General features: G+C 35.2%; 1 protein-coding gene and 1 long non-coding RNA gene across 2 annotated transcripts; one reads left to right on the top strand and one right to left on the bottom strand.

Moving 5' to 3' along the window:
* Positions 1 to 2,748: 2,748 nt before the first annotated feature.
* LOC103837490 (protein NRT1/ PTR FAMILY 2.11) lies at positions 2,749 to 7,390 on the bottom strand (the record flags this gene model as incomplete). The annotated part of the gene is given in 4 exon segments (XM_009113848.3): positions 2,749 to 6,243; positions 6,522 to 6,696; positions 6,699 to 7,074; positions 7,163 to 7,390. Coding segments are annotated over 4 exon segments (1,491 nt in total), but the record flags the coding sequence as incomplete, so codon positions are not given.
* A 2,725-nt stretch (positions 7,391 to 10,115) lies between these two features.
* On the top strand, positions 10,116 to 14,745 carry LOC103837422. The gene is made up of 3 exons (XR_626915.3): positions 10,116 to 13,782; positions 14,252 to 14,384; positions 14,492 to 14,745. It is a non-coding gene; the product is annotated as an uncharacterized LOC103837422 (long non-coding RNA).
* Positions 14,746 to 15,475: the final 730 nt, after the last annotated feature.

The raw sequence follows: 15,475 nt of genomic DNA on the forward strand, positions 1-15,475 counted from the left end.
TTGACGATATTGATACCTGGTCCGAACCATCCAAAAAGGTCCCTGGATGTTTTCCTACAACCACTGATAAAAGAGTTGAAGGATTTGTGGTCAACAGGGGTGAGGACGTATGACTGTTCAACGAAGACGAATTTTACGATGCGAGCTATGCTTTTGTGGACCATAAGTGACTTTCCTGCATATGGGATGTTGTCTGGATGGACTACACATGGGAGATTAGCTTGTCCATATTGTAATGGAACGACAGATGCGTTTCAACTGAAGAATGGTAGGAAGACAAGTTGGTTTGATTGTCATCGTCGATTTCTTCCCATTGGCCATCCTTACCGAAGAAACAAGAATTTGTTTAGGCACAAAAGGGTTGTGAGAGACACTTCTCCACCATATCTAACTGGAGAACAAATTGAAGCACAAATCGACTACTACGGAGCTAACGAAACAGTTCGTTGGGGTGGTAATTGGCATGTCCCTCGTAATATGCCTGATTCTTACGGTGTTCATCACAACTGGCACAAGAAGAGTATATTTTGGGAGTTGCCATATTGGAAGGATCTTCTTCTGCGCCACAACCTCGATGTGATGCATATAGAGAAGAATTTCTTTGAGAACATCATGAATACAATATTGAATGTCCCAGGGAAGACAAAAGACAACATAAAATCGAGGTTGGACTTGCCGGATATTTGCTCAAGAAGCGAGTTACATATTAAAAGCAATGGACAAGTTCCTGTTCCGATATTCAGACTGTCTTCAGAAAAAAAGTCGGTGTTGTTCAACTGGGTGGCATCAGAAGTGAAGTTCCCCGATGGGTATGTTTCAAATCTCTCTAGATGTGTTGAAAAGGGTCAAAAGTTCTCTGGGATGAAGAGTCATGATTGTCATGTCTTTATGCAACGACTACTGCCCTTTGCATTTGCGGAGCTACTTCCAACAAACGTACATGAAGCACTTGCAGGTTCGTAGTGTTTTATATCACAATAATTTTATAACGGTCTAGTTTGCAAAATAATATACGACTAACAATGTGTTTAATTGTTTTTGGAATATAAAAGGCATTGGAGCATTTTTCAGGGATCTGAGCACACGCACTCTTAAAGAAGAAGTTGTAGAACAGCTTCAGGAGAACATTCCCATCTTATTGTGCAACTTGGAGAAGATATTTCCTCCTGGATTTTTTGACGTCATGGAGCATCTAGCTGTCCACCTCCCATATGAAGCATTGCTTCGTGGACCTGTACATTACGGATGGATGTATCAGTATGAGCGAGCCATGAAATATTTGAAGGGAAAAGCAAAGAACCTCGCCAAAGTTGAAGGTTCTATAATTGCTGGAAGTTTGACGGAAGAAGTTTCTCACTTCACATCGTACTACTTTGCGTCAAAAGTACGTACCCGTAGAAGAGCTCCAAGAAGATATGATGATGGTGGAGTTGCGCCAACATATGCAGTTGCTGGTGTTCCAGACATCTTTAGCCAGATTGGACGGCTCGGTGGGAAGTCTAAAGAGGTTTGGTGGTCGAGTGAACAAGACGCTCATAGTGCACACACCTATATTCTACTCAATTGCGAGGATCCATTGATGCGTTATTTTGAAAGCGGGATGAGGAAGTCTCTCAGCTGCGTAGGGAGTCCGAAGAGCTGCGTAGAGAGTCTACTCAGCTGCGTATAGAGTCTACTCAGCTCCGATCTCGTATGGGTGGACTCGAGGGCTTCTTGGACGTTGTAGCGGCCACAAATCCGGAATGGGCGACTTTGTTGAGGACCATGCGACAACAAAATCCTATCCCAGGCCAGTCACCGACCGACGACTCACATGCCGAGGCGGATGTTCAGGCGAGGAGTGATGAATTCTACGAGGCGATTAATTAACGACCACCCTTAGTTCTTTTTAATTTCGGTTATTGTATTATGAATTCAAAACTTATTTCTATATAAAATATTTTGGTTTTGATTTTTTTAGAATTTTAATTTTATTAATAATTTAAATTATATTTATAATTATATTTATAATTATAATTTTTTATATTTCTATAAAATAATGAAACGAAGTAAATTCGTAGCTAATTTTGCGGCTTCTTTACGTGGAAGCTTAACGTGGTTTTTACGAGGAAACATTTACATGGAAATAACGTGGAAATCTATCAAGGTTTTTACGTTTTCTTTACGTGGAAAGCTCTCAAGGTATTTACGTTAATTTTACGAGTATTTATTTACGTGGGTTTTACGAGGAAAGCTTTTCGTGGTATTTACGAGGAAACTTAGCGACGTCCTTACGTGGAATCTTTACGTGGTCTTTACGACGAAATATCCTCCTTCGCTTTTACGACGAAATTATTTCCTCGCTAACTTACGACGAATTAGCGAGGATATATGCGTTACGACAAACGTATAACGACGAAACGCGTTTCCTCGCTAATTCGTCGTAACACTGCTTTTACGACGAAGTAACGAGGAAAACTGCCCTCGTAAAACTTGTGTTTTCTTGTAGTGGACAATGATGCACAATAATAATAGAATTAGCTGTTTAGTTGGTTTGACTCTTTCAAAATTTCTTAGTCAAACCAACTAAGAAATTTGAAAGAGTCAAAACAAATTGAAATTGTGATGACTTCAAACCAACTACGTTTTGATGACATAATCTCGACTAAACGGCTAAATAGCTAATTCTTGATGACTATTACAGACTAAATAGTCTTGGTGACTATTAAAGACTAAACAACTAAATAATCTTGATGACATAGTCTTGACTACGTTTTGATAGGATTAGCTGTTTAGTTAGTTTGACTCTTTAATAGTCATCAAAACTATGTTTTGAATCAGCAAAAAGTCATCACAACATAGTTTTGATGACTTGTGTATTGTAAGCGCAGATTTGTTTTGACCATTTAAGAATAATGAGGTTATAATAAATATCTGGTGATATGAATGGGGCGGCAGAGAAGGAACGGGCAAGGGTTGGGATAGAGAGAGTTGTTACTTGGGCAGTAAGAGAAGAAACTTGTGCAGTCATGGTAGACACTTAGGCAGTCAGGGTAGACACTTGAGCACTGAGATTAGCTGCAGGAGAGGAGCTACAAGAGCTTGCTTGGTCACACCTTAACCGGAGAGAAAAAATAAGTATTATTAACACAACCAAATAAATATCAAATTGAAATATATTCAGCTGTTTAGGTAAGTTTACGAAGCAAAAGACCACTTTTGCTAACACAAACCACAAACGTTAATATCAAACGAAAACTTATGCTCAACAATTTGGGTAGTTACAAGCATTAGTTAAATGATATCATTATGAACAGTCAATGTTTTTTTTTTTAACACTGAATACTTCATTGATAAGTTCCAAAACGGAAACCAGTTGAAGGCAAAAGCCATTACATCAACAAAAGGACAAAGTAAAGATAAAAGCAAAGATACCAGTAGGTACCATAAATTAAAAAGTAGGCAACACAGTCACCAAACATCGAGAAAACCTTCACAGAAAGCACCTGAACTCAAGAGATACCCGATAAGCACCAGGAGCGATTGCTAGGGTAATTCAGCATCATGATCAAGCACCCGCTGAAGCCAAAGAGGCCCATTCCTGGTTGTGTAGGACAATGTCAATCAATGATATAATGCAACAACATTATAAGCTCCTATTAAGTGAATCAATGATATAACATGTATATTAAATTTCACATTGACTATTCAGCTGTTTAGGTAAGTTTACGAAGCAAAAGACCACTTTTGTTAACACAAACCACAAATGAATGCTCAACAGTTTGGCTAGTTACAAGCATTAGTTAAATGATATCATTATGAACAGTCTATGTCATTCAATGATATAATGCAACAACATTATAAGATCATATTAAGTGAATCAATGATATAACATGTATATTAAATTTCACATTGACTATTCAGCTGTATAGGTAAGTTTACGAAGCAAAATACCACTTTTGTTAACACAAACCACAAACAAATGAAAATGAATGCTCAACAGTTTGGGTAATTACAAGCTTTGGTTAAATGATATCATTATGAATAGCCTCAATCAATGATATAATGCAACAACATTATAAGCTCCTATTAAGTGAATCAATGATATAACATGTCTATTAAATTTCACATTGACTAACCTTGAGCATATAGCTGATCAGCAGGAATTGTAGCACCATGAAGGGCAAAGTAGATAGATCCTACAGATATTGATAGAATTTTAAAAGACATAAAATATATAAATTAGACACAGTACTTAAAAATAAACAGTACATGGAGCAGACCTTTGAGCTCCGAAGGATCCATGAACAGAAATATTGTATAAATCCAATTTAACAATAAGACTTTAATATCAATAACAAATTATACAAAATCAAAAATACCTTCATAAATAACCGCATAATAAACTCAATGGTAAAACAAATGTTATTTCAAAATCAAAATAATGTTATTTAAAAAAAATGTGATGTTAGGAAAAACTTGTACATCATTAGGTCAAATTCAAAACATGATTTTAACGATAAAAATAAGAATTAGAGGTGGCCAACAAACAAAAGAAAAGAATATGCATAGATAGTTTTTTTGAAAAACAAATTTTATTGGAATTAACAAGCTCAGTTTAGTTAGTCATTATAGGCTACATATCACCAAAACTAACACATCATATACTTGCAAATGAAAGAAAAAAAACTTGATTTATATCAAAAGATAAAATAAAAATGTGTAACCAAAACATATATATGCTAAATATCACCAGAACTAACACATCATTACTGATTTTATTTTCAATAAACATTGAAGGCAGATACAGTATTTATATAGAAGAGGAGAAAGCGGCAAAACGATGCGCCAAACGATAAAAAGAGCCAAATCAACAGCAAACAAAATTTCAGGCGGAAATGCAAATGATAAAGGTGTCAAAATGAATAAACCAACTCAAACCAGCCTATAACATATGAACCAAACCATGTATGGATTTATGAATGAACCCAGCTCATTTACTTAATGAATTGGATCAATCCATTTTTTATTTAAATTATTTTGATAATGGTTTTAATGAATTGACTCATTAGTAGAAGTCATTAGTATTAGCACTCAATTAAAGTAAGTAATAGTTATATTAATTTCCGAATGATAATACCATTAACACTATCTAAAATATGTTTATGATTATGTAAATTTTGAAGTAACAAAAGTAAATCTGATGAAATTAACTAATGTAAATAAGTATTACAAAAATACTAAAACATAAGATCAAAACAAAATATGTTTCATTAAAAGCAACATTATATGAAATTTAGAGTGTTCGTCCACTTTATTTGGACTTGAGAACCATCTCCCCTTCGACGTCATCAAACATCAACATAAAACAAAATTCATTAGATCAAAATAGCTTATAGCTACTAAATGAATATATATTTAACATAAAACAAATCAATAGCTATAAGCAATTAATGCAAGGCAAGGTTCCAATGTCGTTCTAAGAATATTAAGAGATATACAAATCAAATTTCATAAACTTCACTAGTTTTACGTTTAAGAGTGTTTACAACTCACAAATCATTTTGCGTCATCCTGTGAACCGTTGTGATCAAGAAGCTACTGATGTAACTCGAAACTCCTCCTCCTACGTAAAAGATAGAACCAGCAAAACTCCTCATGTTCTCAGGGAACTTCTTGTAGTAAAACTCCATCTGCCCAATAGCTCCAAATGCGTCGGCTATACCAGCAAGTACAAGCTGCGGAATCAGCCACATAGCCGACATTGAGGAGATTTCTCCCTTCCGTGGCGCTAAACCGAGTGTCGGTTTAGTTAGTGCTAAAGTTCTCCTACGCTCCTCGACGAAACCAGAGACAATTAAGCTTAACAAGGCGAAGAAAATCCCGGCTCCGATTCTTTGCAAGAGCGTTATACCCGTCTCTATACCGGTTATACGTTTAAATGTAGGAACCAATACACGGTCATAAAATATGATGAAGAGGGTCATGCCAGTCATCAAGAAGACAACATAGGTGGCTGCCGGGATCATGAAACCTCCGGAGCCTAGGCGACGATCACTCTGGAGAGCTTGGAAGACAGGATAAGTCATTTGTTGCGCGATGGTTAAGTAGTAAATCGATGAAGCAAACCATATAGGAAGCACTCTCATGATGCACTTCACTTCTTCAACTTGTTGCATTGTACATAGATTCCATGGATTCACAGGCTTACCATCAGCCTCCAACTTGTCTTCAGGAGTCAAGATCGCCGCCTTGTCGAGAAACCTGCCGAGTATGAATCTCTCTCAGTAAACATAAAGCATCAAAAAAGACAAACCTAGACTAGTTTTAGGTGCGTTGATAAACAATGTTTTTACTGAATCTTTTTGAGTTTTTTATTGAGTCAAAAGTATATATATATATATATATATCAACTATAGATGCAGTCATTGTAAAAATGTTTTGATATGAATAAATTTAACATTCATTCAAAAAAAATATATATATATATATATATCCAGCCTAAACGTTGCTTTTTTACCAGTTTAAAATTGTGTGTTTACGTGAATTGTTCGGTGTATTTGAGCTTGGCGTTTGCGTATTTTGATGGGTAGTAGTTGTAAAGGTTCAGCCAAGGCTGTTTCACTGACTTTAACCTGTGTTTCTTGATAGCAGCCGTTATAACATGAGCTACACTAGCCAATGGACTACCTGAGGCTTCGATCTTAACATACAACTAGCACCCGCAAAGAAAATCACGGAGGCCAAGAACATTAGAACAACCGGGATGGTTAAACCGATGGTCCAACTGACATTAGACTGGACATAGACAACTACTGTCAAAGACAAGATCTGGGCGAAAGTGAAGGTGAAGAAGTACCAGTTGAAGAAACTATCAATCCCTCTCTTCCCTGACCCGCTCTTCGGGTTAAACTGATCAGCTCCGAAAGCTAGATTGCATGGTCTAATCCCTCCTGCTCCCACGACAAGAATCCCAAGACCCATCATTAAAAACGCTATCTGGCCACCACTTGGCCCGATACACGAGCTCGCTGTGCCGCATGGAGCTGGATGTAGTTGTGGCACTGCAGCAGTCAATAGTATCGCAAGTGATCCCTACAAAACAAGAACCAGATTTTTTTTTAGGTTATAAACCAAGATTGCCTGTAGAGGAAGAAAGAGTTATGAGGGGATGGATCTTTACAAGAAAACAGGCGAGGACCGCAACGTTAAGAGTCTTGTATCGACCGAAGTAAGTGTCGCAAAGGAAAGCAGCGACGAAAGTTCCGAAGTTGACTGTGCCAGCAAAGGCATTGATGATTGTTGCAGCTGTGACACTCTTCATGTTGAAGACAGAAGTTAAATAAACCAGAAGGTTTGATAGTGTTCCAATGATCCCAAGCTTCTCAAATGTCTCATTTCCTGGTGGTAACAACAACAAAAATTAACCAAGATCATAAGACTTCAATATTATGACTAAGTGAAAACTTAAGACAACAAAACGACAAAAGATGTAAAGTAGAGATTGAATGATAAACTGTTAACTTGTATTCATTGAAACTCTTTACAACAATATATATACACGAGAATGACCGACCACAATATCCTATATCTTCTTGTAGTTATCTCTAACAACATAGGTCTATCATTATCTTAATGAAGCTTATCTATAGGTAATCCTAATCACAATAGGATTCCCTAATACTCCCCCTCAAGTTGGAGCATGAAGATCTTGAATGCCCAACTTGGACGATAGAAACTCAAACTGAGAACGCCCCAAAGCTTTGGTTAAAATGTCAGCAATCTGATCCTTGCTGCGGACGTATGTAGTAGAGATAAGACGATCTTTAATGGCATCGCGCACCCTGTGACAGTCTCTTTCAATATGTTTGGTACGCTCATGAAAGACAGGGTTAGCGGCTATATGAATCGCTGCTTTACTATCACAGAAGAAAGGAACTGGTTTGTCAACTTGAACGCCAAGCTCTTTCATCAAAGGAACGATCCATTTCATCTCTTTCGTGGCTGCGGCCATTGCACGATATTCTGCTTCAGCAGAAGAATCTGAAACCGTTTTCTGCTTCTTAGTTTTCCACGAAATAGGATTCCCTCCAAGAAGCACAACATAAGAACTTAAGGACCGTCGCGTGAGTGGACATGTACTCCAGTCTGCGTCGACATATACTGAGAGTTCGAGATTGCTATCTGAACGTAAAAGTATCCCTTGTCCAGGACAGCCTTTGAGAAACCGAACCACACGAAGAGCAGCTTCCCAATGCACCACATGCGGTGCCTTCATAAACTGAGATAATAAGTGAATTGCATAACAGAGTTCAGGACGCGTTATTGATAAATACACAAGACGTCCTACGAGACGTCTATACTTCTTTGGGTCTGAGAACAGCGGTCCTTTGTCTGCTGCCAAATGATGATTCTGCTCAACCGGGATAGACACAGGTTTAGCTCCAAGTAAGCCACAATCCGCAATAATGTCCAACGCATATGTTCTTTGAGAGAGGAAGATTCCTTCATCTGATCTTGCCACCTCGATCCCCAAGAAGTATTTTAACTTGCCTAGGTCCTTCATACGAAAACAATCACCTAAATAGGTCTTGAACTTCTCTAGTAACCCGAGATCATTACTTGCGAGGACCAAATCATCAACATACACTAGAACTCGAACTTCTTTCATTCCTTTAGTATATGTGAATAAAGAATAATCTGAATATGACTGTACAAAGCCAAACTCAATTAGCGCCTTGGATAACTTTGCAAACCAGCAACGAGGCGCTTGCTTCAAACCATATATAGCTTTACGAAGCCTACAAACTTTGCGTGGATCCTCATGAGTAAAACCAGGTGGTAAGCACATATAAACTTCCTCTTCTAGATCACCATGTAAGAAAGCGTTGTGAACATCCATTTGATGAGCTTCCCAACCCTTTGCTGCAACAAGACTTAATAAGCTTCGAACTGTCGCCATTTTGACAACCGGAGCAAATGTTTCACCATAATCATCACCTGCGATCTGTCTGTTTCCACATCCAACCAAACGAGACTTATGTCTTTCAATGGTGCCGTCTGCGTTGTATTTGATCCTGTGTACCCATTTGGAGCCTGTAAAGTAGAGATTGAATGATAAACTGTTAACTTGTATTCATTGAAACTCTTTACAACAATATATATACACGAGAATGACCGACCACAATATCCTATATCTTCTTGTAGTTATCTCTAACAACATAGGTCTATCATTATCTTAATGAAGCTTATCTATAGGTAATCCTAATCACAATAGGATTCCCTAATAAAAGAAACTAGATCTTGACCCGCCCGACCGGGCGGGTATTTCTTTTATGTTTTTAGTTTTTTTTTGTTTATATTAAATGATGCATTTGTAATATTGAAACATAAATTTATATTGAAAATTAATCTTTGTAGCTATAATAAAAATTAAAATTAAAATTTTAATAAAATATTTTGATATAAATTTTAAATTTCCTAATTAAAATAATATAGAGGTGGTCATATTTTTTCCAATTTCAAAAATCTAAGTTTCCTTAAAGACAAAGAAAATAAATTTATAAGTACATAAAATATATAAACATATTTGGAACTATAATTTCTATTAAAATAAATTTGATAAAGAAAAATAATCTTGCTGTTGTTATTTATTTCTAGAGCTTGACCCGTGACCGTATGAATATTTACTACACATTTGTTAATATAACATTTTTAAACATAACAATTTCATTTATTACTTTGAATAATTATATTTTGTGATTTTAATCATCTATTATATCACAATGTATAATATAAACAAATCCAATATTTATAACTAATTGGACTTATATTGTGAAAGCATTATACTAATATATGAATAAACTATTTTATATTTTATTTATATGTTATATAAATTGATTATGATGTGTGATTTTTTTATTTTTTTATTTATTACTTATAAATATTAAAAATATTGATTATGTTAATACGAAATACATTAGAAAATTTATTTTGGTTATGATTTGATAAAAGAAATCTATTATTTAAATTTTGGAAAGACATTAAATGCTTAAATCTATTATTTAAATTAGGAAAAGACAAGCATGCTTAAATATAGGTTCAATAAATATCTCAATGGCATTTTAATGTAAATAAGTGGTAAAACTAAGGGGTATTTCTATTTTGTACTTCTCTTTTAATAATATAGATAGTTTCCAAAAGAAGAAAGTTTTTTTTAACACTAGTAAGAAGAAAGTTTGTAGAGCACGGTAACTGATAATATTATTGCGTTACGAATGATGAAAGGAATGGAAGGACTTTCCAGCCTCTATAAACGACTTTGGTCTCCTGACATCTTCTTTAACAGAATCAACGGCCGTAACAGAGCCATCGTACATGGCGGAGGAAAGTTTTTGGTGATCCATAGACTCGACTTCGAGAGACTTTCTCTCCATTTTGTAGTAATTACTACTACTAAAGTAATAGTTAAATTTGTATTTTCTTTACTTTTGTATGTTATTGTTGTCTTAAAGGCCAATGACTATGTTTTTCATCTTGGACCTGACCCTATTTACAGTGTTAAGAATAAGGAAGATGGTGGAGACTGGAGACAGTCCTGGGTGGAGCTGTCGGAATCTGGACAGATTGGTAATTTATGAATATGGCCGTGAAAGAGACATGTGTTAGTGATTATAATATTTAATAGTATAATACATGCGTCTTGCGCGGAATGAGATTAAAATTATATTATTAAATAAATAAATAAAATTACACACATAAATATATATATAGTTTTTAACTTACATAATAATATGAGTATGAATGACATAATTGATTAGATGCTTGGTGGTGCGATAAGACTCACATGAGTATGTGATTTTAAAACCGGATCGATCCAGTGATTGGGCCAGGTTCGATCATGAACCGATCACGTATTCGGATTGGATCTAACAATGGGTTTGACCATGAAGCTGTCAAATAGTCGGATTGGGACTCTAAGTTATTGAATTTTATAAAAACGATTAAAATTATCAAAAATAAGAAAATATTTTATATTTGTAATATCTTATATTTTTTATTTTGTCATTAATATTTAACATTTGATTTCTATTTATATTTTTATTGTATCATATTTACTAATTTTACTTTTAAATTTTTATATCTAAAAAATATTGAACCAAATTATTGAACCAGATTTGACATGGTCAAATCATATTGAACCGCAACTCAAATAAACTCTGGTCCAGCTTCGAGTTGGTTTTAAAAATATTGCATTTAGTATAAAACACTATAAGAATACTTAAAGAGGTGAGATATTATAATGACATGTTTGTAAATATAAAAATTATTCTAGATATTAATAGGCATAAATAAAAAACGTTCCTACAAATGTTAGTATGTTGTTATAGGATGTACATTAATTAACTTATGTTTTATGTATAGATATGGAGAAATGTCATAAGTCATTCTAAGTTAAAATTTCAGATAAATATTTCTTCTTCTAAAAATTCGAAAATTTTGTCTCAAGCTTTTTGCCAGTCTTGTTTCTACTTCTTTCTTTTTTTTTGCTTCTAGTCTTCTAAAACCTAGGACCGGTTCTCCTTAAAATCTTTATCTCAAAACTGCATCACATCTCTGTATATTCTTTAAGTGAATGGAAATTTCAGTGTGAGAAAAAAAATATGTATCAATATTACGGTTAGTCGGTTAGTTCTTAAAAAAAAGAATATTACAGTTGCATAAAATTCGTTGCAAGTGAAAGTGATTAATTACCACTCTAACATTAATGAGGACAATTAATTTATATGTGAGGATGATGGCATTTTAACACCACCATCTGGCTTATTGATTATGCACCAATCAGTGGATGACACTATCACATGCAAGCATTGTTACAGTAATCCTCAAAAAAAAAAGTTCCTGATAATAACTTTACAAGCTTAGTAAAGCCCAACATAAACATATCAATGAACAAATAGGCCCATACAAGACAACCCAGAGTACTGCAGCCAATGAGATCAGATGCAACTCTAACACCACTAAGTCAGCATAAAGTTAAATGTCGATAAAAAATAGGACGGCTAGTCAGTAACAATCAACAATAGTGTAGTCAATTATCTTTGTCTAAGAAACTTTTGGAGGCTAATGAGTGTTCGAGCCTCTATCACACTACATTTAAACATTTTCATAATTTATAGGGCCGGCCTAAAAGCAGTAGCCTTTTTCGGGTGTAACAGGGATGATTAAAATTCGGGGTCGGATAAGTGACGAACAAACGATTCAGGATCTGATAAGTTATATAACCTTATGAACAACGTTTAATTCATTAGAGAGAAACGAATCGGCAAAACCAATATTTTTACGTTTTAAATGGACCTCATAAACCAATTTAATATTTTAATATTAAACAAGAGTTACAATTAAAACTTCCGATACAAACTGATTGCGTACAAACAGAAGTAAAAAAAATTATGAAAGTGGAATCTTCATTCTTCAGCTGGCAAATTCAATGATAGCACCGACGGGAACTGCAATTTCACAACTGTAAGACACTTCAATCATGCTACGGTCTAGGAAGAAAATGGTACCACCGTGGTACAAATTGACAATGCCACCAATCATAAAAACTACTGGGGAAAAGCGAGAGAGCAAAGGACGAACAAGTCACAGTTAAATTTTAGAAACACAATGCAAAGTCAACGCCCGATTACCAACACCACCATCTGGGGGAAGATTTTTAAAAGTCAACATTTTAACCGGCCTGATTGACGGCTTCACATATTGTATTAACCGCATTGGTCTTACAAACTTCAAAAAAATTTCTAATTGAAAAGTTATATCCATGCAACTGAATAAAACATATGTGTCAATACAATATAAGCTTCAGAAATATGTTGAGATGAAGAATTGGACTAGATTCGTTGACCAAATAAGTCTCGCTCAAAGGCTATCGGTAAGAAGGTCCACAATTAATTTTAAATTTTTGTTTCATTAGCTCAAACGAAGCATATTAATTGGTTGTTTATTCTTGGAGCTGAAGTTTAAACTATAGTATAGATATTTTATAACAAGCTTTACAGCATTAGTAAGCACAATAGTAAACATATAGAACTAATCCAAACTCAAATAGTCTGAAAACAATATAAATATATAGTCTCTCTGTTTCATATTAAATGTCACTTTATATTTATGCAAAATTAGATGTTTCTAATTTTGTATATTTTCTATATAAAACATCATTACTCATCATCTAACCATATTTCAACCAATAGAAAAATAAACTGGAAAATAAAATTAATAAAATCTGCATTGAAATGGTAAAACGACAATTATTTTGCAACAAAAAAAATTTCTGCAACGACACTTAATATGAAACGGATGGAATATTATTTAATGTATTTCGTAAGAGAGTAATAACTAAGAAGTGCTATTTAGATTTACTTAGAACACTTGGGCCTCACTTGACGAGAATTCCCACCTAAGAGCACCATTAACGCAGTAGCTTAGGGGGGTGCTTAGTGATTTTTGGATTAAAAAAAAAAGAAAATAATGTATTAAGGGAAGCCACGGCGCTTAATTAAGCTGCACAAGCAACGTAGTTTATGAGACACGTGCCTTTCATGGAGGGAGTTTTGCTTTCTTCTCTCCACATCTCTCTCGAGACGGACAACACCATTCAAACAAGGTGGCTTTGCAGCTTGTTGCCGTCGCATGTCCAGGTTCGTTGAACTTATTCAATTCCATAAACCTCGATTCCTTCTCCTTCTACTACCCAACCAAACCCTCTCATCGTTCGTCTTCAGATCAGCCATAGAGGATGAGGTAATCGTTCTTATTTTTTTTTTATACAGCTCTGTTTTCCGCCGGAGATTGTAAATGAGAAATTGGAAAAAAAAATCAAAACTTTGGTTCTGAATATTCGACCTCGGTTCAAGATCTGATGCTTAATATGTTAATCGATTCTCATGAAAATTAGCTTATTGGTTTTGCTGCTTGCGTGTGGTATGTTCAATATGGTAGAGTTAGATTAGGAATCAAAAGGCAAAACAGAGATGGAATCTTTGAATCGTAGAGACTTTTTTGTATAGACATTGGAATCGCAAGAGAATAAAAGATGATGCTTTGAATTCAAAGTGTATCTCTGTTTCGAAATGGTAGAGTATGATGCTTTCATGTGTGATTACCTCGTACTACATCGAGAAGTATGGTTGTTTAATCTTTTGCTTAAGATTCATAAGAATGTATTTAAATGTTGGGATGATCTTTTTCTCTTTCTCTGTGAAAAAAAAAGAAAACTTGAAGACACCTCCTCCGTCGTCATGAATCTATAATGGTAACGACTAAGCTTGACGACTGCATTATCAATAATCTGAAGGTGAAATCAAGTTATCAACGAGAGGGAGGCGACATTGTTGCTAAATAAAGTAAGGGAAGGTGTATGAATCACTTGTTTCCTGTCTCTGAAGAAGCTTATGTTTGTGTTTCCTGTCTTCGTTTATGATGAATCTAAATGCTTATATTTGTGTTTCAGGTCAGAGTGGAGCATTGGGAGTGGAAGAATCACGGACTAGTGTTTGATCTCTCTGGTCTTCTCGATGTGGGACTGAACCGTTTGATGTAGTGTTGTGTCCTATTGTGTTGTCATGTGTAGTCTTCTGTTGTTGTGGTACTGAGTCTTGTGTAGTTGTAACATGTCTTGTGTCGTTGATGTTCTGAGTCTTGTGTAGTCTTGTGTCACGGACTAGTAACAAGAGTAGTAAAGAATGTTTAAGTCATCTTCTCTCCTTTGTTGTGTCATGTCCCAAGCATCATTTATACGAAACTGAGATAGTTTGGTTACATTGTTGTTTGGTTATTGATGTAAAAAGAAACTCCAAAATAAGCAACTTGCATTGGAGGTCAAAATATTAGAAGTTGCTTAAAAAAGTGCTTAACACCTATTTAATACTAAACAATTGTTTAAGCACCCCAATAGAGTTGTTATGGATAATGCTGCTCTAACAAAAATAACATGGTTGTGATCGGAAGAGAGATGTAGCAGAGAGGGAACAGACAAGGGTAGGGGCAGAGGAGATAGAAACCGGAACAAAACAGAGTTTTAATAACAAAACAGATTAGATGTTTTAATATAAACACAAAAGATTATAAGTTTAAATGGAATTTATACTAAAGAAAGACCTTAAGCAGATAAGTTCGATAGCTGGGAAGTGAGAGTAGATACCTGAGCAGTGACGTCAAGTGGTGGGAGAGATGGAGCAGAAACTGAGGAAAAGGCAAAATTAATTGCTATTCTCAAATTAAGTAATGTTGGGGATAGTTGGATATGAATTAGAAACACACTTGGTCGTGAAGCAGAGGCAGTTCCGCTGCGAACAAAGTCATTTCCGCCGATAAGTTGAGAGGCACACTTGCTCGTGATATTAAAAGGTCTCGACACTGAAACCTAGGGCTGTTCAATATGGTAAAACCGAACCGTACCGAACTGAACCGAACCAAAATAGATAATATGGTTTGG

The sequence above is a fragment of the Brassica rapa genome, chromosome A09 (assembly GCF_000309985.2).
Source record: "Brassica rapa cultivar Chiifu-401-42 chromosome A09, CAAS_Brap_v3.01, whole genome shotgun sequence".
In the NCBI taxonomy this organism is placed as follows: domain Eukaryota; kingdom Viridiplantae; phylum Streptophyta; class Magnoliopsida; order Brassicales; family Brassicaceae; genus Brassica; species Brassica rapa.